Source organism: Pholcus phalangioides, unplaced genomic scaffold (assembly GCF_987345545.1).
Source record: "Pholcus phalangioides strain wild (caught in Gottingen) unplaced genomic scaffold, Ppha-v1.0 ptg000022l_1, whole genome shotgun sequence".
Taxonomy (NCBI): Eukaryota; Metazoa; Arthropoda; class Arachnida; order Araneae; family Pholcidae; genus Pholcus; species Pholcus phalangioides.
In genome coordinates, this window is record NW_028301615.1 from 13,450,770 (window position 1) to 13,474,242 (window position 23,473).

Sequence of the window (23,473 nt, forward strand, 5' to 3'; positions counted from 1 at the left end):
CACAAATTTTTTGTTGATAGAATTTGGTAAAAAAGTAGGATGAGTGGGAGCCCTGCATTCTTTTTTTAAAGGGATTTGTTTATATTTTACTGTTTAAACCAGTGTAATCGTTTTTAAAAAATAAAGCATTTTCATTTCTAGCTTTTTGCTGAACATTGTAAATATTGTTTATGCCTTTCCATGCCCTAAAAATACAGAAGACAATGGGATGTTATTGGGTATTACCAGAATCTCCAAACATAGAATAGGCCTATGTACCCAACTGCTTTGTAATGCAAACTGTTGTTTCCCCTATACATGTGCACATAATTTTGAATGATGACTGCTAGTTACTGTCCAAGACCATGAAGTAGTAAACACATTTTTTTTTTCAATCAGGCAGAACTTTTTAATTACTACTCTACTTGTTGGCCCCTTAAACTATGCAAATGAAAAATTAATAAAGAAAATGGTTCATATGCGCCCCTCCCCCTCCCAAATAAGCTTGAAAACGATACAATTTCTGCTTTGGCAGATTCATGAATTGCAATCTACAACATATATACTATTTGGCAATATATCGATGATGTTGCTTAATAATTGCATATTTTTATTCTTTCACAGATTTAATGAGTTTTGGTAAAAACAAACTTTTCACTTTCTTACTTTCATATTAAAATTTCAAGTCCCACAATATTTATGTTAGTACAACATCTACTCATTTTAAATCAGCAATTGTGACATAGAAATCAAGGCTTTACAGAAAAATTAATTTCTCTGTTTTTGTTTTTTTTATCAGGGAATACTAGCAGCCATTGCAATGCAATGCAAATAGTGCTTAGTGCAGTGTTTTGCTCACTGTATATTTCTGAAATCTTTTTTCATGCACAAAATATAGAAATAGAAAAGCTATATGGAAGTTTTGTTCACTGAAAATTTGCGGTGCTAAGCATGGATCTCACTAGGGTGAAGCTGACAGGGCTCCAGTCCAGGAGCCTGAGACAACATTTTTTTTTTCATGCTATAAATTCACTGTAGAAGGGTCCATAAAAACTCTGGCTTGGGGGACTTTGCTCAGCACCTCCTAGACATAGGCCTCTGCACTGTTTGCCATGAACGTCATTCAGACTACCTAGCAAGTTTGTCACATTTTGAAACACAGCATCCTATTTTGTTTCTTCTTATTCTGGCATAGAATCTTCCTGATTGGCTCACAAATACAGCATAGTGATTGGATGGTAGGACATGGAAACAGCCAATTCTGAGCCCGATCATTTCTTTTCCACACGACGATGATACTGGCACGCAGCAGGGAATTCTTTTTTCCTGAATATTCTCAGGGAAAATGGACTACTTACTGACGTCACAAGCAGAGTGCAGAGGGCTTCTATCTCTAGAAGGTGCTGCCTTACTCCAGGATGTGGGTGCCATGGCACTAAGCAAGGTTGGTGCTACAATGGGGGCCATATATATAATAGGTTTGAACTGTACACTATCACAAATTTTTTATGCATTTGCTTCTAAATGTTTATTGCTGCAATAAAATAATTATAAATCTAGGCCTATGAATCTGCAACAGAAAGTGTGAACTTTATTCGAAAATGATACTCCAACAAATGATATTTTGACCGGTACATGCTCAGAAAAAAAACCACTTATTGTCACATACAGTGTGTATAAGCAATGACAAGACTAGGTACTTTACACACATCTATAGCAATGCACACTCTAGGTTCATTTTTTTGATTGGAAAAATGAAATCAAATCTTGCAGATTGTAGTTGTTCAGGATCTGCAGCAAAGATGGAACTTTGGTCTTCACATTTATTCCCTTAAACTTGTATACATCAATATATAAATCGGTAATCATACCTGCAATGTGATAAGAAAAATGCATAAAATACATGCTAAAAAACTTTAAACAAAAATAGTATATATGTTAATATATAATATAAAAGGTAAATGTGATAAATTGGTTATTATGCATATTTACCAATCATTTTGGTAGGTTTGATAAATTTATCACTTTTACTGGTGAATATGCATAACAACCAGGTGCCGTTGGTAAATTTGATAAATGCTTGAAATGTACTACCTCTGTTTGTGATTATATACGCATAAAACCCTAGGAATAAAACACCCTGGTGTGATTGGCGAATTTGATAAGTATGGAAAAAATTCCAAATGAGTCTAGAATGTGTGATGAATATAGTCAGACCCCCCCCCCCCGATATAATAACAAATTTATGATTGTACCCTGATATAATGACACAATACATGATTAACTCATGCACACACACAAATTATCATGTAGGTACACTATATCATATAATACAAAATTTATCATCTTTACCTATGATGCAACATTTGAGTAATATGCATAAGCTCAGCTAAAAAGTGATAATTTTATTAAGCACTCATTGAATTTACTCCCAACATCTCTTGGGTACTATGCATAATCACCAATAAAAAGTGATAAATTTAAGGAAATTTATCAAACCAAAATGCTCAGCCATTATGCATATTAACCAACTATTATATATAATTACCTGATTTATCACATTTACCATAACATATATACCTTTTTACCTCATTTTAGTTTTGGTGCCAACTTTGGATTATGCAAAAAATAACTTTCATAATATAAAAATGTTGTGATATTTTTAGCTAAGCTTGCAGGTACTTCCCCTCCTCCCTCAACAATGCATATCTCAATATGGCAATTGTTTAGCGGAATACAGTTCATACAATCAAATATACTCACACTTTTATCATGTGCGTTTCTTCATTCAGCATATGCTAACGTCTTAGATTTTACAAAAAGTTAACATAGAATCCACAATCATAGATGAATTACAAAGAGCAGCAATATCATACTGTACCAAAAAGGCGTTCTAGATGACAGGGCTGTCTTTTGTATTCCTGTTGAAGCTGGTCAGCATGATCCAAAATATCTTGATACTCTGGCGCCAAAAAACTCAAATCATTTTCATGAACTTTCAGATCCTGAAATTATTTTGAAAGAAAATATAATTAAACCCAAACATTTTTCGGCTTCTGCGAAAAATTATAAATGATTTCATCATTCATTTTCTTCAAAAGTATAAAAGGTAACTGTTAAATAAAGGTACTTGTAAAATAATTTCTTGGTAACGGTACTTATTCGTTAGGAATTCATATTCTACATGCAACGAATTCTTTTGTTACTCTTACTTTCAAAGCATCAATAACTTGAACTTTCTTAGCAAGCAAAAGCTGATACTCCAGTTTGGGATCAATCAAGCGCAGTGTGTGTTGGATGCTTTCCTCGTTTATATCTGAAAGGCCAAACATGCTGTTGTAATTTATATTTTTTAATAACGACACAAAAATTAGCTTGGGAAGAAAACAATAAAATTATGTTATGTAGATTTCCCACATTACCAAACGAAATATCCAATGATATCTTTTTTCTTGTGGCTTCTTTTGTAAGTACATCTTTCAGTATAGAAATCGTTGATATGTTGTCTGATTTGAAAACAGCTTCTCCTTTCCTAAGAGATGAAAATAGATTCTTCAAATATTTTGCTGAATGCTCTAAAATCTTCATTATATGGGTTTCGTTTTAGTTTTAATCTTCCATTGAGCTCAGTATGTTGATCATTGAGTTTGTATACAATATGCTTGATAGGCACACATTCAGAAAACATAATAAATGCCTAATTAAATTCATTTATACAACTGCCAATTGATGAACATTATTACTAGGGGTATCAATAACTGAAAAAACACAAGAATTTCTGCAGAAAAAACATGGTATTTGGCATAAAAAATCAGTCGAAAAAATTTTAATGCAGCAGGGCAAGGTGAAAAAATGGCCTGTAAGATCAAATGTGCTAGACGGAAGAAAATTAGCGAGAACCTCAAGAAAATTGTTTGCATGGGCCTCACAGTTTCAAGCTGTGCACTGGAGGGTTGAAGTAATTCAATATAAAAATTTTGCATAATCAGGTGCAATGATCCTAGAAGATCACTTTTGTTACCAGCCGCCTTTGATAAGGATTTAAGTGAACTGACTGTTACATGCTCAAACCTGACAAGATAAAAAACACCTAATCAATAGTGCTAGTGACAGCGCCATCCAGGAAAGTTGAGAGAGTAGAGAAAATGGGAAGGCTGTGCTTGATAGATTAGTTGCACCTGACGACGGGGTTCATGGCCTCAACACAGGTGGAGTTGACAAAGATCTAGCCCTGGGATCGGGATGGTTCACATCGGTTTTTTTCACACTATAAATCCACTGTAGAGGGACCTGTGAGAGGTGTGGTCCTGGAGCCCACCAAATGTCCCAGCCTTTCTTTATTTCTTTCAAACTGAACACAACTCCGGTCTATCGCCATGGGAAATTTACTACCGATTGAGTTGTGGCGTAAGTGCGTGTGTATAGTGTTGTGTATGTTTTTTTTTTGTTCCCATCTATATTTCAAATTGTGAGTGAAATGTAGTGATTGAATATTTTTACCATTGTAGACCTATTGGTCTCTGTGGCGAGAATCGAGAGATTAGCTGGAATTCATCCCTCAAAGATGGAAACCACAGAAAACCAACATCAGATGACTACCACTGTGGTGTTCATACCAGGGTACTTGCAATGCGAGTTCACCACCCTGATCACTCGGCCACCATAGCAGCAAATGTTCCGGGATAGGGACCCTACTTCAGGATGTGGGGGGTGGGGGGCATGGCGGGGTTTAATTGAATTTGAATCCTCATTTTGAAAAACCCAATTTAAAGACGTCCCATGTCGTCCAGAGCTCAATATACCCGGCTCCCATCCCAAAGGCCCACTTTCAATTCCTAGCGTAAAACACGAATTACTTGTTACCTCTCCATAACAGTTACAGCAATCACACCAGTAATTCAGCTGTTGCAATGCCATCCTGGAGGAAACGTCGGAGGGAACCAGCTACTAGACAGTTTGATTAGTCTTTTGTCGCTATACCTAGGTTCGATGATCTGATTTGCAAGTCAGAACCGCTATGATCCCCCACCAGAGTTTCCTCTAGCCTCCCAGGATAGCTGGTGCTCAGTGGAAACAAGCAGTCAGGTCTGTTGCAATGCTGGACTATTGGCTGCATGGACCACAGAGCAGATTACCAGCATGGATCTTGGTGCTAAAATACACCAGAGTCAATCCTTCACACACCAATCTTTCTGCAAATATCCCAGGGCCGGACAAATATCAAACAATTTGCATGCCTGACTGAAAATAACACAATCAAACACACTTGAATGCCGGGACTCTAGGGCAAGCCTTTTTGCTTAACTCTGCTTTGGTCTGTTTTTTTTCATGAACCAACACATGATGATATACACTCAACATGACAAATGCTATGAGTTTTTTTCAATTCCAAAACTTACAAACTTCAATATTTTTATATTGGTTCAGTTTGTTCCTCATGCAAAGAACAATTACACTAAAACTACAATGCTAATTTCTAATGGATTTAAAAATTTTGATAGTCAGAGCTCAAAGGTAGTATCAAAAACAAGCTGAGCTGAAAGTTTTTTGAACCAATCAGTTTTTGACTGCCAATCAACGCTGTAATCATCTATGCTCAAATTGATAAATTATAATGAATGGATTGGATAATTTTAAAATATTGATAGTATTCAGAAGATATAATTTATTACTAGAAAACAAACTTACTTGTAATTACAGGACAAAACTGTTTCAAGGAATGTTGACTTGAAAGTGAACGTTGCACATTCACCAGGTGGTATACGTTCAGGAATTTCAGGCATGCAAAACATTATCCAAGCATGCATTTCTCCTAAACTGAAAGGTCCTCGCAAGATCAACGTATTTAAAGGCCTACAAAAAATTTTTTTTTTTAATTCATTTATATTCAAAGCTGGAGTTTTTGTGATTGCATATTGAATATTTAAAGTTAATTCTATAGATCATTCTATGGGTATTCAACTATGCAAATTAGCTACCATATTTTCCTCTGCATAATCTAAAATAATAGTCAAAAATATATTGGAACTTCTTAGTATAGATTATATACCACTGCATCTCATCTCTCTCTACCGATTACTTTTTTCTGAGAAGTTGGAATGGAAATAGATTTTTTTTTTAAACAATTAATAAAAAATCTTTTTCAAGTTCTATATAAAGATGATGGTAAAATCTTTTTTTCTTTCCGCAAAAGTGGAAAAACAACATTTTCTTATCTTTAAGATTTCATAATTGATGAATGAAATTTTCATACGAGGATTAATTATGGAATGATATTTCCTCTCAAAGTAGCAGAGTTTGCATCTGTGGATTATACATAGGAAAATACTGTATTTTTCCCCCACTTAAAAAAGAAAATGCATATGCATACTCTCAGCTAGAAATTCATCATTCTATAAAATCATTTATTGTTGGAATGATTTTAATTCACTTATTCAATGTGCATGGTGTAAATTGAAAGTAAAAAAAAGACATTGATACCTGTTCTCAGGAAACCCATGTGTTCTACAATGTAATGAAAGCGGTTTGATGAGGTACTGGCGTATTTGACAGCATTTTGGTTGTAGCCTAGGAGTTACATATGCTTGAAGCGTACCATATTGTCCTTCAATCGAGCGGATTTTGACTTCTAACCTTGTAGTATTTGCTTGACACCGGTAAGTAGCAAGAAGAAAGTTCCCATCATGCTACATTTTTTTAAAAGAAAAATTTTTAAACACTTCATTCAGAAAATTTACATTATTATTTGAGAAAATTGAGATAATTTTATTGCAAAATTGTTCATTTGTATATCATCTGATTGAGCACAAAAAATTAAATAAAAAAATTCCATCACAACGATAGAGTGTACATAAGAAAAGAGATAACAAGTAGATGAGGACAAGATTTTATAGATTATTAACACAAAGAAATGATGACTGCAGTGTATTTTCTTGTTTTAATTTAGGAAAATTCAAGAAAAACAACGAACCTCTGGGTCACATGAGCTATAGCTCACAACAGCTGAATTCCTCTCACTATCCAGAAGATCAACAGGCACATCACTCTGATAAGTAATATGATAATTAAGAATACATGTCAGAAAATATAAAAATCAAAAGCAATGAAACTAAAATTTAGACAACTAAAATACTTGATTAAGTACAGAGAGAAATATTATTTCACACTTTAAACAAGCTTTTTTTCTGAAAAAAAAATTGTGTTTCACCCTTTTTTAAAGATATAATTTATTTTCTATGTCTGTGTTTTAATTAATGAAATTGATTAATCGTTAAAATCATATATATTATATGTAGACAGGGTGCATAGGTAAGAGGGCACATGACATTTTACTGGTGAACCGTTGATCCTAAAGGCAGACTTCCAGTTAGGAAAAGTATCCAAATAGCATGTAGACCTCAGATATGTTATTCATATGGCAAGGTTTTTAAAATAAAAATAAAAATTAACTTTTTATATGGACACCCTGTCTTCAAAAACCCAATTAGGAAGTTGTTGCCCTGTCTCTCCTGATGCCATAAAGAAAAATTCTATGTTCCTAAGTGCAATGACATATATGAATTAACTGACATATTTGATTTCAAAAATTAGTGAAAAATTGGGATAGAAAAGCATTTAATGTGGGTGAAGCAGTTTACCGGCATCTGTATATACTGCTGTTTTTCCCCCAACTTTCCTCCATTTTTCCAATTCAAACATCTCAGCAGATATTGCGCTTAAAAACATGGATTTTTTTTGGCATCAGGAGAGACCAGGCAACAACTTTGTGTATAATTAGGTTCTTCAGCACAGGATGTCTATATAAAAAGTCAGTTTTTTAATATATATTTTAATAACTATGCAACCCCCTTGCAAAACAAATGATGCATCTGAGTTACACGTTATTTGGGCACTTTTTCTAACTGGAAGTATGCCTCTAAGATCAATGGTTTGCCAGTAAAATGTCATGCAACCTGCTACCTATGAACCCTGTATATCCAAGAAAGAGAAAGAATGAATGAACGCCAGAACTTTGCCACTGGAGTTATCCCGTTGCTGAGATCTCTTCCAGCCCAGCTTCGTGGCAGAGTCTGGAAAACTTTATTTTGTGTCAAAAAAGAAAAAAAAATTTTTTTTGCAACATTTTTTTCCCCTGGACAATTGGGTATTGTCGCGACTAACAAACTTTGTGGTGATTACAGACAAGATGGGGTTGAGAGTTGGAGAAAAGTTTCAGGGTTTCGGTTAAGATGAATGAATGTACACATATTAGGATGGAGGTATGTTTTAAAAGCAATTGAGGGGGAGCCTCCCCCCCTTTATACCATCACATCTGTGATCTTACACTTGACATATTATATAGACAGGATACCAAAAAAAAAAGAAATTAGAATCTAATTGTGAAAAAAAAAAAATCCATTGGAGCGAATCATCTCACTTAACACCTTATTGGTGAGCAAATGGGTTTGATAGCTTGTGGACTAGAAGCCAGCATCAGTTTTATTGGGTTGAGTTCACTCGCTCCGGTGGATTTGATGAAAAAAAGAAATATTGTGTGCAGGAATATATATAATTAGGGATCACCCGTGCCATCTCGCTTAGTACCTTACTCAGTGAGCAACATGAATACGACAATATGAGTAAGCACCTGTGTTATGGACATGAAATGCATGAAGAACTTGAATAAAGGAAAGAGAAATACACATTTACATACATATATATATATAATTGCCCAGTCTAGTCTCTCGCCCTAACCCTATTTTGGTGAGCAATGTGGGCTTGATTTGCCACAGAGACACAACTATTTCTTCCCTTATTGCAACATAAACAGTAGTGTGTGATGCACTGAGTAGAGACACAGTAGCCTTCCTCAACATAGTGACTTCCCTCAACACAGTGACGGGTACCAGGTTGCAACAGCAGATACATGTGGTGTTAAAAAACATATTTTATCATGAAAGCTCATGATAAAATTGAATGCATACCGCTGGAATCATTTAAAAATTCTTAAAAATCTTTCCATTGTTTTATGTGCCAGAAATATATGCACAGCTACAGTAGAGTCTCGTTTATCTGACCTTCGCTTTATCCGACATTCCGTATTATCCAACGTCCTACTGCAAAGAAAAAAAAAAGAACTGCATCAATCGGCAACAAGATCAACTGCAAGTTGTGAGAGGGAGAATAGTCTATCTTTTGTTGCTCTTGACTGTGGCATGACCATTTACACTATGACTCACGTGTCCATCATTCACCCCAACTTCACTCACTCACTGTCACATCTCACTACTCAGGGCAGTTTATCATTGTAAGTGGATCAGTTAATGGTCTTTTAAATGTACATGTGTCTGTGTGTGTTAATTTGACAAACGTGGTTGTATTATTTAAAAGTAGAAATTTATGCAAGCATGGCAACAAAAATAAAGTTGTAAAACAGGATAATTATGATAATTAGATTTCTAAGGTGCAAAATTATAACATCGTTAGAAGTTTAATAGGCTTTTTCTTAACACCTCACTATTATTCGACATTTTCGCTTATCTGACATTCTGCTGTCCCATTTATGTCAGATAAGCAAGAGTCTACTGTATATTTTTCGCAAGTACTGGTAACATAATTACGTCAATTCTTAAAAATGCATATTAATCAGCTCAAACTGTAAGGGAAATTATCAATTCAAGAAAGTGCATGTGATGATATGGGAATAATGAATAAAAGAAGAAAAATGTGAATTTTTTTTACCTGAATTAGTACATTGTCGATCGCTGTCTGAACCTCCAAAGTCAGTAGATACGATGCGTCTTCATGATTCAGTTGGAACTGATCATTTATACTAAAATATGGGACAGCTGATACACCCCCAACTTCACTCTGAGCAGCCATTTGATACTGTTCACGTTCTTTCACCACTTGTTGTTGTAATTCATCTACTTCTTCTCTAAATTAACACAGAAAAAAAATTAGGTCAAAATCAGCTTTATTCCCTAAAAAAAGATATAAACCTACATCCAATATGAGATCTTGAATACCCCACACTGTTATCAATGCTAATGTGAAAAAAAAAATATGGTAGAATTTTCACCAGATCAATGTAAACAAAACGTTTGCTTGATCAAGCATTTTATTGAAGAAATAAAGATTTTCCCATTTTTCTTATAATGAAGCATTCCATTCAACATATTTTCATACATCATTTATTCTCAATCCATACAAATACATCCAATTGTTTAAAATACAACAATCAATATTATTGTATTAACTATGAGTGTTATAAAATTATTTGAAATTTATCTAATTTAATGATCTACTTATGAATCCAGTTTTAGAAATTTCCATATTTCCTCCCTTTCTTCCACTATGCAATGAATGATAACCAAAATAAGCATTGAGTAGAGTTGCATTATGTATGAGAATTGCGAGTTTTTATAAATATACTCAGCAGGCTTTGTATCTTTGGTAAGAACAAACATACCTTGGCTATTACATTATAAAAATTATATCATCACAAAATTATATTTAAGTAAAATGATTTGAGATAATCTATTCATTATTAATTAAATCACTTGCATCCTTGTATTCTTATGATACAAGGAGAATTATGAACAACACTTTTCAGCAAGTCTGAAATGCAAGATCTAGAGTTTCTTAAATGTTACAAAACAAATATGAAATAAAGCATGATGAAAAAATGTTTTGAAATATCAGTCGCCAGAATTCACCATAGTTCAAAAGATCCTATTCCCAATGGCAATTATACTTACTTAATATAAATATTATGAATAGCAAACTACTACTTAGGGTTTCTTACACTTCTGGGCAGTCAAATATTTGGCGAACTCAAATATTTGCCCAAACTAACTTTAAAAACGTCTCAATATTAACAGACTGGAATTTATTTTTTAAGTGAAAAATTTGCCATCACACCAATTCTTTTTGCAGTGCATTTCCAAGTATGACCATGATGAATGACAAAGTATGCACAATTAAGAAACATCTAGGCCACAGGGGTTCTCCAAAATTTTCAACCTATGGTGTCCTCTTACCCTAATCAATACGTTTCCGTACCTCCCCAGAGCAGTTTAACAAAAAATCTCGTCAAAAACCTTTGTCGATTCTCCACTCTGCAGTGCACCAGGGGGCCATGACACACAGTTTGAGAACCTCCCTGATCTAGGTAATGACTAAGAAAGTCTCCATGCCCCACTGAATGGTGCTTATACTGCATTTACAAAAAGATTTTTACATTTTTATGTTTTTTGCACACTACATCATTATTCCAAGAAATACAGTCAGTTAAAATAAATTACAATGAAATCAAGGATGGACATTGAATGGATATAAAACAATTCTCATCGCTTGGTAAACAATATTTATAAAGCATCATTATATTCAATATAGCATATCAATCCCGAGCAAACTGCAGGATAACACATTATGCATGCTTGTTAAACAAGCCATTTCATAGCGAGTAAAGCAATAATATTATATAAACATGCTTAAAAATGTGAGTGCAGATCATACTTCAAGTGCTTTAGTTTTTTAATTGTGCTTGGGTGAATGAAATATGGTGCATTAGGCATGAATGACTTCACAAACTGTTGCTTAGTAAGCCCAAATACATGACCTGCATAAAAAAAGAAAAACAAATGACACTATAAACTAAAAAGATACAATAAGCATGCTTGTGGTAAAGCTTATTAAAAAATGCCAGTAAAAAGAAGGGGGTTATGCAATGGATTTCTTGAGCATCATGAAAAATTACCTCAATTAAGTAATTCATGATTGATCATAAAACAAGGCTTTTTATTTCATTTCTCATGCTCAATGATTTCTTTTGAAAAAATTGATACACTGATATATTCTATATAAAGTACTGATGATTCATAAAATAATTCATTGTCTAAAAACAATTTAAAATCATCATGCAAAATTGTTACGCAACATAATCATTTTGCAATTTGCACAAATTTTCAATTCTTTGAATTTAAGATATGTGGGCCAATAGATATATCAAATTTTTAACAAATAAGAAAAAACATTATTTTTCTTTTGCATTAAAATGTAGCAGATATAAAAATGGATGTAAAGCATCAAATTCAGTAGAGTCTCAATAATCTGAGAAAATAATAAACTGAATTCTGCTCAGTTTGAAACGACTCAAAAATTCTTTTTTTTTTTTTTTTTTGCTGCAGAACCAGTTATACAAAAACCTTCCATCAACATCCTATGCAGATTTTTCCTATATAGAACCCCTACTAGCCCAATGGGATTACTGGAATTCTCACTCTCTATTATTCTCTTTTAACAGGCCATTTGGTTTGGACTAATTTACTTTGCAGCAGAGCTATATAGCTATAGTAAGTCCATCAGCATACAGGAAAAGTATGAAATAATATTTTAAAACTCATAAGAATGAGACAATAGTATGGAAGAATGAATGTTGAAACTACTCTGTTTCTGCTTTAATTATTACTATATTCTCCTGCATTATTCGCTGACATGCCGGGAAATTGGAGTCACAGATTCTGGAAAATTCTGAAATATCTTTATTCTACAAATCCATTGAATTGGCTAAATGTATATTGTGATCCTTATTAATACCTTGCTTTTCCGGGTGAACCAGGAATGGACCAGACTCCAACATGAAAAAAGCTAGTGTCCCTTGAGATACACAGCATGCCAGCTAATGCCACGGAATATGGTACATATCTTGATACATTCGTACAAGATAGAAAAGAATGCTTAACCCAAATAGGATAAGATTCTGATCATCTCAGATTATTGAAGCTCTACCACTGAAACTTAAATGAAATAATAAAAAACACTGAACTTGAAATAAACAATCTAAACAAGGATTGAAGAAAAAAAAAATCAAGTACAATAAATGTATTTAAAATAAAATATAATTCTGGAAGGGAAAACCATTTAATAGAAAATCTAAACTCATTTACGAATAGCAGGTAAAGAAACCGAAACAATGAAACTAAATAAAAATTTCAATAGAAATAAAAAAACTGAGAGAATAGAATGGGTTTTAAAATCAAGCATATGAAGTGAGAATACCTTAACTTGTAAATTTTTTGAGCAGCATCTTCGGATATGAGAAGATAATTGGGATCTAATCTTTTTTCGGCTGGCTCTGATGAAAGTCCAAATATCCAGCCTAAAATATAATTTCAGTCAAACTCAAAAGCATGTTGACTGAAATATTTCATTTATCTTAAATACAATAAAAATGTATTTCACTTCAAGTCAAGACAGTTGCATGGAAAGGAAGAGATTCAATGAGATGATCTACTTAAAATTCATCAAATCACATATATGTTAATTTATGGTTTTCTATCAGTGATGAAGGAGACTCTTTGACTAAAAATGTGATTGAAATTAATGGAAGCTGCATATTCAAGTGCATTTTACCAGGAAGAATAAAATTGGAAACATATTTTATTATTGGAAAATTTATGGATTTAATAAGCATCCATGAAATTATCTGTAATGTGCAGAGAAAATTTTTAAATAAATCTTGAATGACTGACATTAGTAGACATACGAACTTTAAGATATTAATATTTTATATCTGCCGCAATAATATTTTGACAAAAAGTTTTGTAAAATTTTTAATAATGTAGAAAATAGACAAATATAGAGCTCACAATTTCAAGAAAATCTGGCTATACGAGAGAGGGAAAAGAAAAGATATAACGAGAGTTTTATCCAAAGGAATTGTTATCTATTGAGATCAAAAAGTAGATGTCCATATTGAATGAAAGCTATACATGTCTTAAAAAGAAATGAAAAATGGAAAAAATTACCTGTGTATGTAGCAGCAACTATTTCATCGTAGCCTGCAGTTCCAACCATCCCACCTTGGACGGATGTCACACTTTCTCCACAATTCTGTACAAACAAAAGGAAAAATGCTAAAATATAGATTTAAAACCAATGCTGAAAATACAAAAGGTTTGAGTCCTGAATAATTAACAGATACCAGATAAAAAAAATGACATTATACACACAAACACAGGACTGTCAATACAATATATGATGATATACTTAGGGATCTATTATTCTAACAGGAATATACAGGACTAATAAGATATGTGAAAATAATTTATTTCTTACATAAGCAAACTTTTGAGTGGGCACCTCAGCCTCATCATAGCCATAAACTTCAATCAAACCATCACTTCTTCCAATGATCAAATCTTTTATTCCATCACCAGTGATATCATAGTTATCCATGCACAAAATTCCTTAAAAAAAGTTTGGAAATCAGTATTCAAGTTGAATGGATTCATTCTTCAGAGATTGTGGAAAAGTGAGAAATTATGCACATATTTTATGATTACCTCCATTTTTCTTAACATTTTGGACTTCCCACTTATGTGCCGATGAACTTCTGAAAGTAAAATGTGAGTTTTTGTGAGTATTTACAATGTTCCAATACTATGAAGTAAACTAGGAAATATTTTACCTTGTGCTTTTTTTATGAGTTAACAGTTAATAATATGACACCTTCAATAATAGACACATTAATTAATTACTCTTTTATACTTGACATAGAATAATGGTGATAGTTAAAATATATCTTTATAGACTGGAAAACTACCTCTCTATAACAACTAATCCGATTTTTCCATCAGATGTGCCATAAAGAACTTCCTCTCCTTTATCTCCTGTGAATATAAATGTTATTCACTATTTTAAATATTTTCAATGAGTTGAAAATATTTGTAAATATTATGATTTGTGAGTTGAATATATTTGCAAAATATTATAATACTTCATAATGATCCTGCATCTATCAACAAACTCAATATATTTTAAAGCTCTATTTACAGATGATTTTGTAACTTTTAATACACATGCAGCTCAGATTGAATAATTATTAGAGATTGTTTGCTGTGTTGATATTAAATCGTACTTAATAAATAAATTCTTTCACATGAAAAAAAAATTCAAAACTTCATAACATTTTGCAATGGAATGTTAGAATTTATGATGTAGATATATATGAAGCTGAAAATCTCTCACCTCCATCATTTTGATACAAGGCAAGAGTGGATGGGGGTCCAACAGTCTCAACCTCATAAAGACAATTGGATTCCTACATTTTGTAAGCATTGAAAAATAGTAATTTTTATGGAGAAGTTTCAGGACAATGACACATACATTTCAAAGTGCAAAACAAAGTTCAATAACAATAACTATCAAATGCATAAATGCATAATTTAAACTGAGACAACCAAATTACAATTTAGGATACCATGTGCATGTTGTTGACAATATTTCAATATTTTACTGAAAAGAAAAAGAAACCCAAAAAATATGTGTAACAACTTTTTTTTACCAAGCAGTTAACTAAGTATATTTCAGTTAAATATTTTTCAGCAGTTTATGGCACACAAATAATAAAATTACAACATATATAATTGTAATATACTGACAGCATTGAAAAAGTTACAAACCATTGTAAAGGGATAAACATGTCAGAGACGAATTGTTTAAGAACCAAAGATAACAAAAGCAAAAATTCCAAATGTCATTGTAGAGACACAGGAACTATTGTTGACAGACAATTTTTTGCTAAGCTCTGATGAACTTTCAAAGTAGATTGATGTTCACATCCAGGTCCCATTTAATATATATATGCAAAATTTGACAACGATCAATCTAAAATTGTAGATTTGTATACAGAACATACACACAGACACATAAAAATCAATTTTATATATTTTGTGTTTATAAAAAGGAAGCCATCTCCAATTGTGTGGCTAGTGCAACAGCTTTTGGCTGTGCAGGTTAGGGGAGTAAGAATAGCTGGAGATAGGGTTGTCCTTGTTCAGTCATTTGGAATCAGCTCTGAACTGCAGACCCCCAGTTGAATTGCTCACCAGATTATATAAGATGACCAAAGCATACCGTATTCCCACACATGATCAGGCATGCCAGAAAAATTTATGTATACCAGTTTTTCAATTTGTAGCATGCTGGATAGATATTAGAAATACAGTGAAACTCCCAGAAGCAGCCACCCCCCTTTGTGGCCAGTTTTCCTCGATGATAGGTCGAGGACAGACAAAACAGACGATAGGTTCCACAGACATAATACAAAAATCACCCCCATTCCTCGACCACCTCCATATGTGGTCAATGGCCAACATATCCCAGCCGCTTCCTTGTAGATACGAGTTTAAAAAAACAAGTTTTTGTGCGTTTTTTTTCTTCATAGTGCATTCGGAACTGGTAGTTCTTTTTGTGTAACTTTATATTCTTTATACATCAGCAGGATGACAAAGGCTAATGCTATATGGTTGCTGCGAGCTGGTGAGACAGTTTTAAAATTTGCTCTCGGGATGACAGGGTAAACCAGACAAATATAGTCTATGATCTTTACTGATGTCTATTATCTCCATATTATGTCTATAGTCTATTATCTTTTACTGAATAGGCAAAGCATGTGGAAGTTTCGGCTTTGAGGATACTTTCTTCAGAGATTCAGTAGAACAACAGTGAGGGAGTAAAAGAAATGTGATGAAAAAACATGTACAGTACTTGGCACTTGCTATAAAGAAAGAACGGGTCCCAGATAATACAGATCAAGGAATTGATTGGATGATCTGGAATTTCAAGTTCTGCATAAGATACAGTGAAACCTCAATATACATAATAATACCGAACCAATAAAAAATATCTTTGTAGAGGAATTATCTTTAAATCGACTGTCAAAATGATCATCACGTGTCATCAAATTCATGCTGCCTTTGGCAACTTTTCTAAATTGACATTTTTAGTATCACCAAAAAATGTGCTTTTGAGTATTTATTCACTGCAAAATATTTTAATTCATTAGCTGATAAAAGAAATTCAGTTAGATGTGTATTGCTCCTGTAAAGGGATTTATAAAAATATGCTTTGGTGTATCACATAAAAAGTAGCAATACCAAATACTTTTGGTGATTAGGTGATGACCAACACAAATATTATTATTAGACGTCCTCGGAAGAACTGAAACGTGTGGCATGAGTTAAAAAAATATACTTAAGGACATTTCAAGTGAAAAATAAATAAAAATAATAAAAGTTGTAATGATTTCTCAAAATCCTCCTAAAAATATTGTTATAGAGGGATTTATCATAGTAAAGAATATTGTTTTATCGAGAAAAGTTTAACATTACAGACCATAGGCTGTTCCAAACAATATTTGAAAAAAATACTGTTGTAGAGGAATGTATCATTATATTGAGTATCATTGTAGCAAGGTTTTATTGTATATGTATCTTTTTTGTGGGCATTGTAAGTCAATTGAGCATACGATTTTTTTGTGACATTGAAAACTGTTATCATGCCCTCTGAAATGTGCTTTTTCTGTCATACAATCCCTATATGGCGGTCACCTCCGCAGATGACCATTTTTTTGCAGAATGAAGAGTGGCCATCTTAGAGGAGTTTGACCATAGTAGATATTGAACAGCTAATTTTATTTGGTAAGTGATAGCATATTATAATTTAAGGAAAGAATAACAGAAGGATGAAAAAAAAAAAGGAGTATATAAAGCTTATTTCTTTTCACTTAATATTATTGGTTCTTATCAAGTTTCATTGATAACCTGTAGGAAGATTTGCTGAGTTCTTGCGTATAACATTATAGGAACATTGTTCATTGAATTGTTTTTCCCAGTTATTATAATTTTTGTTTCTCCTTAAAAGTGTTGGTTGAATATCATGGCACAAAGACAATGGGAAGGGGTAACATTTCTGTAGTTTTTGTTTTTTCAAAAAATTGTTAAATTGATTATTGATTACCACTGTTTATTTTTGTACACTTGGATGTTGCCATGAATCTTGTCGATTGAATGTGGTTGCAAGTTACTCTTTACGACCTGTGGAAGCATCATCCCTTTGGGTCAAATAGTGTTTGTCTTTGTAATTGTCTTTTTGTCTTGTCTCGCATAAATTTAAAAAATTCATAAATATAAAAAATCAAATAATTTATTTCATTACCTTCAGAACTCTCAAAACTCTGTCTTGACAAGCTAACACAGGTACAATTGTTCCAACTTTGTCCATATCAAGGCAAATCAGATCATTGATGCGATCGCTGCACAAGTAATAGTTTTGATCGTGGCATTCATAATAATGATTAAATATGAAATTTCCGCATAGAAATAGGTCATTACCGCTAACGTGCCTGTAATGGAAGATATTTAATAGCACATATTGATTTAATCTCATAGTAAATAAGATGGAGTTTTGTAATATTAATTGAATGATGCAGAAATACTATTGTAATTAATGTCATTGCTAATTACATAGAGGATATAGTCTCCGTCATGTTGGTGTCGAATTTCAGAAACTGTTTGCCTTTCCTTGTATATGCTCGTACTTCACTCGAAGCCGCGACAAATACTTTGTCCTTTGTAGTGCCTATCGCACCACCTAACTCCAAACGAGCAACTTTAGCACCAGGCAATGTCTTGAAAAGTGTCTAAAAATGAATAAAAATGTCATTAATTGTTATCACACACACACACACAAAAATTTACATATTTTCTAAAGCACACCAACTTGCCTAAATTTTTTGTGCACAAGCTCAGAAAAAAAGTTAATGTAATCAATATTACTGATGGACGGGGGGGGGGGGGGTAGGTAAATGCTTCATATGTGTCCAGGGTTCTATAAGATGCGGTCACCCCTCTTTCACAGCTAAATAATAATTTCCCTTTGTATAATAAATGTATGCATTTCATACCCCAAATATAAAAATAAGCTATGTAGGTTATGTGTTTACCTGAATTTCACCTCGTTTTGTTCCAAAGCATTGCACAACACCTGTGTTGTCCCCTATAGCAACCTGAAATAAATTGATATTTAATTAATTATGCATGTTTTATTTGTTGTTTTGGCACTTGGAAAAAAAACTTCTTAACTTATATTGAGATTTTATTTCTAGAAAATTTGGCATTTTATAATATTTGTCTGAGTTAGCATAAATTATCTTACCTTTTGACATACTTTAGTTCCTTCTTGTTGTGGCAATAACTTCAATGTCTTTGGCGATGTTACTCCAACCTACAGTTAATAAAAAATATTAAAAGCAAATATTTAAAAAATTAGGAATTCATCCTGGAAATATTTATATTACGCATGGTCTCTCTCCCCTTGCGAAGACTCCACATAAGACCCTACATCATATCTATAGGGTCTACTGCCCTCAAATCTGTTCCATCACACACTCCCCTTACCTTTGCGACAAAATGACACTCTTTTCAAGCCACCACATAAGGTTCCTGTAACTAAATTCCAGCAACCCCTTCATAAAAAAAACAATATCACAAGCGTTTGGGAAACACTTGGATAACAGAACATCTCACACTATAGTTGGAGGACGGGAGGGGGGAGGGGTAGGTAAATACTTGATTTTTGTCCAGGGTTCTATCAAGCTGAAGTCAGACCAAGAACAACACCTGTCTATCGTCATGGCAAATTCAGTACTGAATGATTTGTTCCAGAAGCATGCATACGTACCTAACAGTCTGAGGGTGTATCTTCTTCCAAACCAAACACAACTCTGATATGATTGCCATGGGCGATCTACAATGGAGTGCATTGTGCCAGAAGACGAGTGTGTGTATCTAATAGTGTGAATGAGTATCTGGTGATGTGTTTGATTTTTCAATGCTGCCATCTATATTTCAAATTGTGAATGAGCTATAGCCCTAATTATTGAATATATTGAGTGTGTATTTAGTGTTGTGTGTTAATATTAGTCCTGCCATTTACACTGAAAATTTACATTTCAATGCTGAAAGTTAACTTTTATTTCTCAAGGAGCCTTCAAGTCCCTAGCAATGTATTTGGGCACTTCCGTTGAGAAGATCTGAAGTATCTCATGAAAGTGGATTTCAGTTCTCATTAGCTTAAGGGGGATCTCCTATCTTTTAACATGGTCAATTTTTTTTTATATTTTAAACAATGCTTTAGCACAATTGTCACTGAAAATATTATTCAACCCCTGATTTACTCCCAATTTACTGTACATATTCTAGATTGAACATGCTGCACTACACGGGTTTCCACAACTGGAGTTCAGTAACAGTTTCTTCCAAATGATCAAACAGGTTCTGAATAATCAAACGCCACAGAACCCTTAAAAATCCCAAGTCTCAGAAAGCTATCAAAGAAGAAAATTTCCTGTTGCTGATATTTGCAAAGTTGTTCTTTGTTTTGAATTCTAACGAGCTAGTGTCACGTTTAAAAAAATCTAGACCACTTGGATGACTAACCTAGAGAATGTGAAAGTGAGTGAGACCAAAACAGTGACCTGGAGGATGTGAAAGCATGGGAATGACAGAAAGATAGTGACACAGAGATATGTTTACAGAATGGGGGGAAGCACTAAACAGTTCGTGGACGAGGGAGCAAAATATTGAGGAATGAGTAGTCAAAAAACGAGACTAGAATTGGTGAATCAATGGCAGAAAAATAATTTTTATGGCCCACAGGCTGCAATTACAGGCTACAAAGCAATAAATCCATATCTGGAGGAAGGAGAGGGCCTAAAATTGTGTTCCTTGTCAATTGCTCAAATTTCGTGGAAAAATGATGTTGAAATGAGTAAAAAAATCCTGCTGAGCTGAATAATTTTTTTTTATTTCAGTGGCACCATGAATCCTTTTTATTTTCCAGATAGTGGTCATATTATATTTTATGTTTTCACCTGCACAGGCCTGTTGTTTCTCTGCATACAGAATTTTGATAGCTGTGCAGAATGGAAAAATATCATACTACCTCATATACAATGTAGGGAATTTTTCTCTCTATGTACACGGAAAACTATTATTCTTAGTCATTCTCAGACTCTATATGTCCATATTTTGTAAACTTATGCACCATGAAAAAATGCCTTTCTTAGTTAATCCTTAGTTGGTGCCTTTTCCCTTTGTACATAGCCAACAAATGGGTAAAAATAAAATTTTATCAACTGAAAAATATGCCTTTCAGAAACATCATCAAACTGGAACTACTTCTGCCACCTATCAAATACAAAACACAACTATTAATGTTCCTTGAAAATAGAATCGGTGAAAAATAATACACTGCATGAAAACACGATGTAGTATAATATTAATAATTATTTTTAAGCAATAATATAAATTGAATTTTAACGTTTGCTCTAAAACTTTAACAGTTGATGTTTGTGCGTAGTAAAGTAACATTAGTAACACATGCAACACTTAACCCTCCTAATTTCCCTGTGATTATTCTTGTTTTATATGTTTTTTGATTATAATCCATGAAGTCACTTTGCAAATAATACTAAGTTATTTTACTGTACAGAAACATCAGCCGTTAAAGTTTTGAAGTAAACTTAACAATTATATTAATATTATTGAATATAAAATATTTACTAATAGCATACTCTATTGTTTGTTCATGCAGTGCATTAATCAAAAACCAGTCATTCAATTCAAATCTATTAATCATAACAGTTGTGCTTTTCATTTGATAGGTGGCAGAAGGGGTTCCAGTTTAATGATATTTAACCCTCTCTATTATTTTGAGATTCTATGTGAAGAAAAACAGGTCAATGCAAGGGAAATAAAAGACAATATGCCATCCCTGGAAGAAAACAAAGTTTGAAGGCACATTTCACGTGAATAAAATTTTTCCTGTGAGCATTTTTGTGCTCATGCCCCCCCCCCCCCAGATTGAGATCTTCAGTGGGGCTTCCTCTATAATGAATTTATAGCATATAAAAAAACGACAACTCAGGTAAACACCATAAATTTAATGATTAGCATCATAATTATTTCAAGCATTTTCATGATTATTTAACTCTATAATGCCCAGATCGCCCAAAGTCGGCCGAGTAGGTTAATGCCCATAACCGCCTCAAGTCGGCCCAGCTAGGGGGTATGGGTATGTTTTGGTGGGCCTTTGTCACCTACGGGGAAGGAGATGAAAGCTCTTGTCAGAGGCGTGAACGGAAAAGACAACTGCAACGCCCTATCAATGGGATTTTAAAAGCTGATGTACTAGAATGTTCCTTGAGAATGGACTACGGGTACTCAATGCATTTTCAAAAGAGATAATACTGTGAGGAAAGGGGTGTTTTCAGTATATATATATATATATAGACAAATTATCTCCCGAAAATCCATTGAAATGAAAGGGTGAACGTCAATGCAAAGGGTGGTATGAATAGAAACTCATGGAGAAAGGGTGGGAGAAGGAAAGTGGCCGAAATTTGGACGAGTCCACTTCGAACACAAAAAATTTGGTATTTTCACGACCCTCCCAGGTTTTCTATCTGGACATTAAAGAGTTAAAGCACATTCTAGAGTTCATGTAGGGAAGCTCTGGTGATGGTTATAATCAAAGCTCTTGATTTATGAATATGACTCCCAATAGGATGACAGGACTCCAACCTCTTGAGTCCCAACCATGAGAGTTCAAAGAGGCATCATATGGGGACCCATGCCCCCATCCTGCAGTAGGGCCCCTACCTACGTTGAGATCTTTGGTAGGCTCTCAGGTAAGACTCTTCATTGCCCCCCCCCCTTTTATTATGAACTTATGGTGTAAGAAACAAAAATGATGAGAATACTCTGAGGCCCCTTGCTGGACCACTCACAGCCCCATCCTCTTTTAGGGGATATGCGGCGACCTCAGTTGAATAGGAGTTCAACGATAAGATCTGGCACAATGATTTATGACAATAAATATGTATATTAAAAGCGCCGAGATGCATGGGGGCATTATAGGAATTATGGAGATGGTTCTAAATAATATGTGTGTTGATGGAGGAGCTTGGACACTTACGGTAATGCTATTTTATCATGTTTGAAAACTTTAAAAGAAAAGAGTACTGAATGAATGAATGAACACCAGAGCTGTTCCACTGGACTTATCACGTTGCCAAGATCTCTTACAGCCTAGCTTCGTGGTAGAGTCCAGAACAAAAAAAAAAAATCTCTGCCACGAAGCTGGGCTGGAAGAGATCTCGAAAGAAAGAGTACTGAAAATATGTGGATAATTGTGATGATGAAATCGAAAATATGTGCAGCAAATTGGAAATAAATCAGTGCTTAAATAATATTTTTAAGGATATTTCCCCTTAGATCAGGGTTGGCCCTACTACTTTCTGTTCCCGAGCCAACATTTAACGGTCAGCTGCAGCGTCGCGGGCAGCACCCCCTGTCCTAGATCCCATAGTTTATGAGGCATTTCGACCATTTCAAAAGGTATGAAACCCCCTTAACTGCGATATGCGAGATAATTACAAATAATCAAAACAATGTTAATTGAAGATAGTTTTGTTTTTTTTTCAAAAATTGATAATTAATCCCAAACCTGAATATAATCAACTCTATTCAGGTTCAAATCCATAGTCACCTATGGAGGAAATGCCTTTTTTATGGCCGACTGAAAAGATGTAAACAAACTTTTTATTGTTGTTGATGTAAACAAACAATGTACCGATGTTAGCAGTAGTAGTTGTTTTCTTCAACAG

The 23,473-nt window shown here is 33.8% G+C and overlaps 1 protein-coding gene across 2 annotated transcripts; it reads right to left on the bottom strand.

The window, feature by feature from the left end:
* Positions 1-1,550: 1,550 nt before the first annotated feature.
* LOC149069496 (BBSome complex member BBS7-like) lies at positions 1,551-23,440 on the bottom strand. 2 transcript variants are annotated; one of them, XM_089249779.1, is made up of 19 exons: positions 23,314-23,440; positions 18,961-19,029; positions 18,749-18,811; positions 18,270-18,445; positions 17,962-18,148; positions 14,992-15,064; positions 14,567-14,633; positions 14,307-14,356; positions 14,080-14,210; positions 13,770-13,854; positions 11,479-11,581; positions 9,700-9,895; positions 6,950-7,024; positions 6,460-6,665; positions 5,668-5,832; positions 3,402-3,511; positions 3,192-3,295; positions 2,861-2,984; positions 1,551-1,850 (listed from the first exon to the last, which is right to left on the bottom strand). In XM_089249779.1, the coding sequence occupies exons 1-19, from the start codon at positions 23,347-23,349 to the stop codon at positions 1,714-1,716; spliced, it is 2,157 nt and encodes a 718-aa protein (XP_089105905.1). In that variant the 5' UTR covers positions 23,350-23,440; the 3' UTR covers positions 1,551-1,713. The 2 variants fall into 2 exon arrangements, with proteins under 2 accessions (XP_089105905.1, XP_089105906.1); XM_089249780.1 differs by lacking the exon at positions 11,479-11,581 and adding an exon at positions 13,021-13,120.
* Between the last annotated feature and the right edge of the window lie 33 nt (positions 23,441-23,473).

Bases quoted from the DNA above. Each gene is read 5' to 3' on its own strand.
- LOC149069496 (XM_089249779.1), bottom strand. From the start codon at position 23,349: ATGGATTTGAACCTGAATAGAGTTGATTATATTCAG. The intron at 18,812-18,960 runs GTAAGATAATTT...AATTTATTTCAG, and splicing joins GAACTAAAGTATGTCAAAAG to GTTGCTATAGGGGACAACAC. The intron at 13,855-14,079 runs GTAAGAAATAAA...TTGTTTGTACAG, and splicing joins CCACTCAAAAGTTTGCTTAT to AATTGTGGAGAAAGTGTGAC.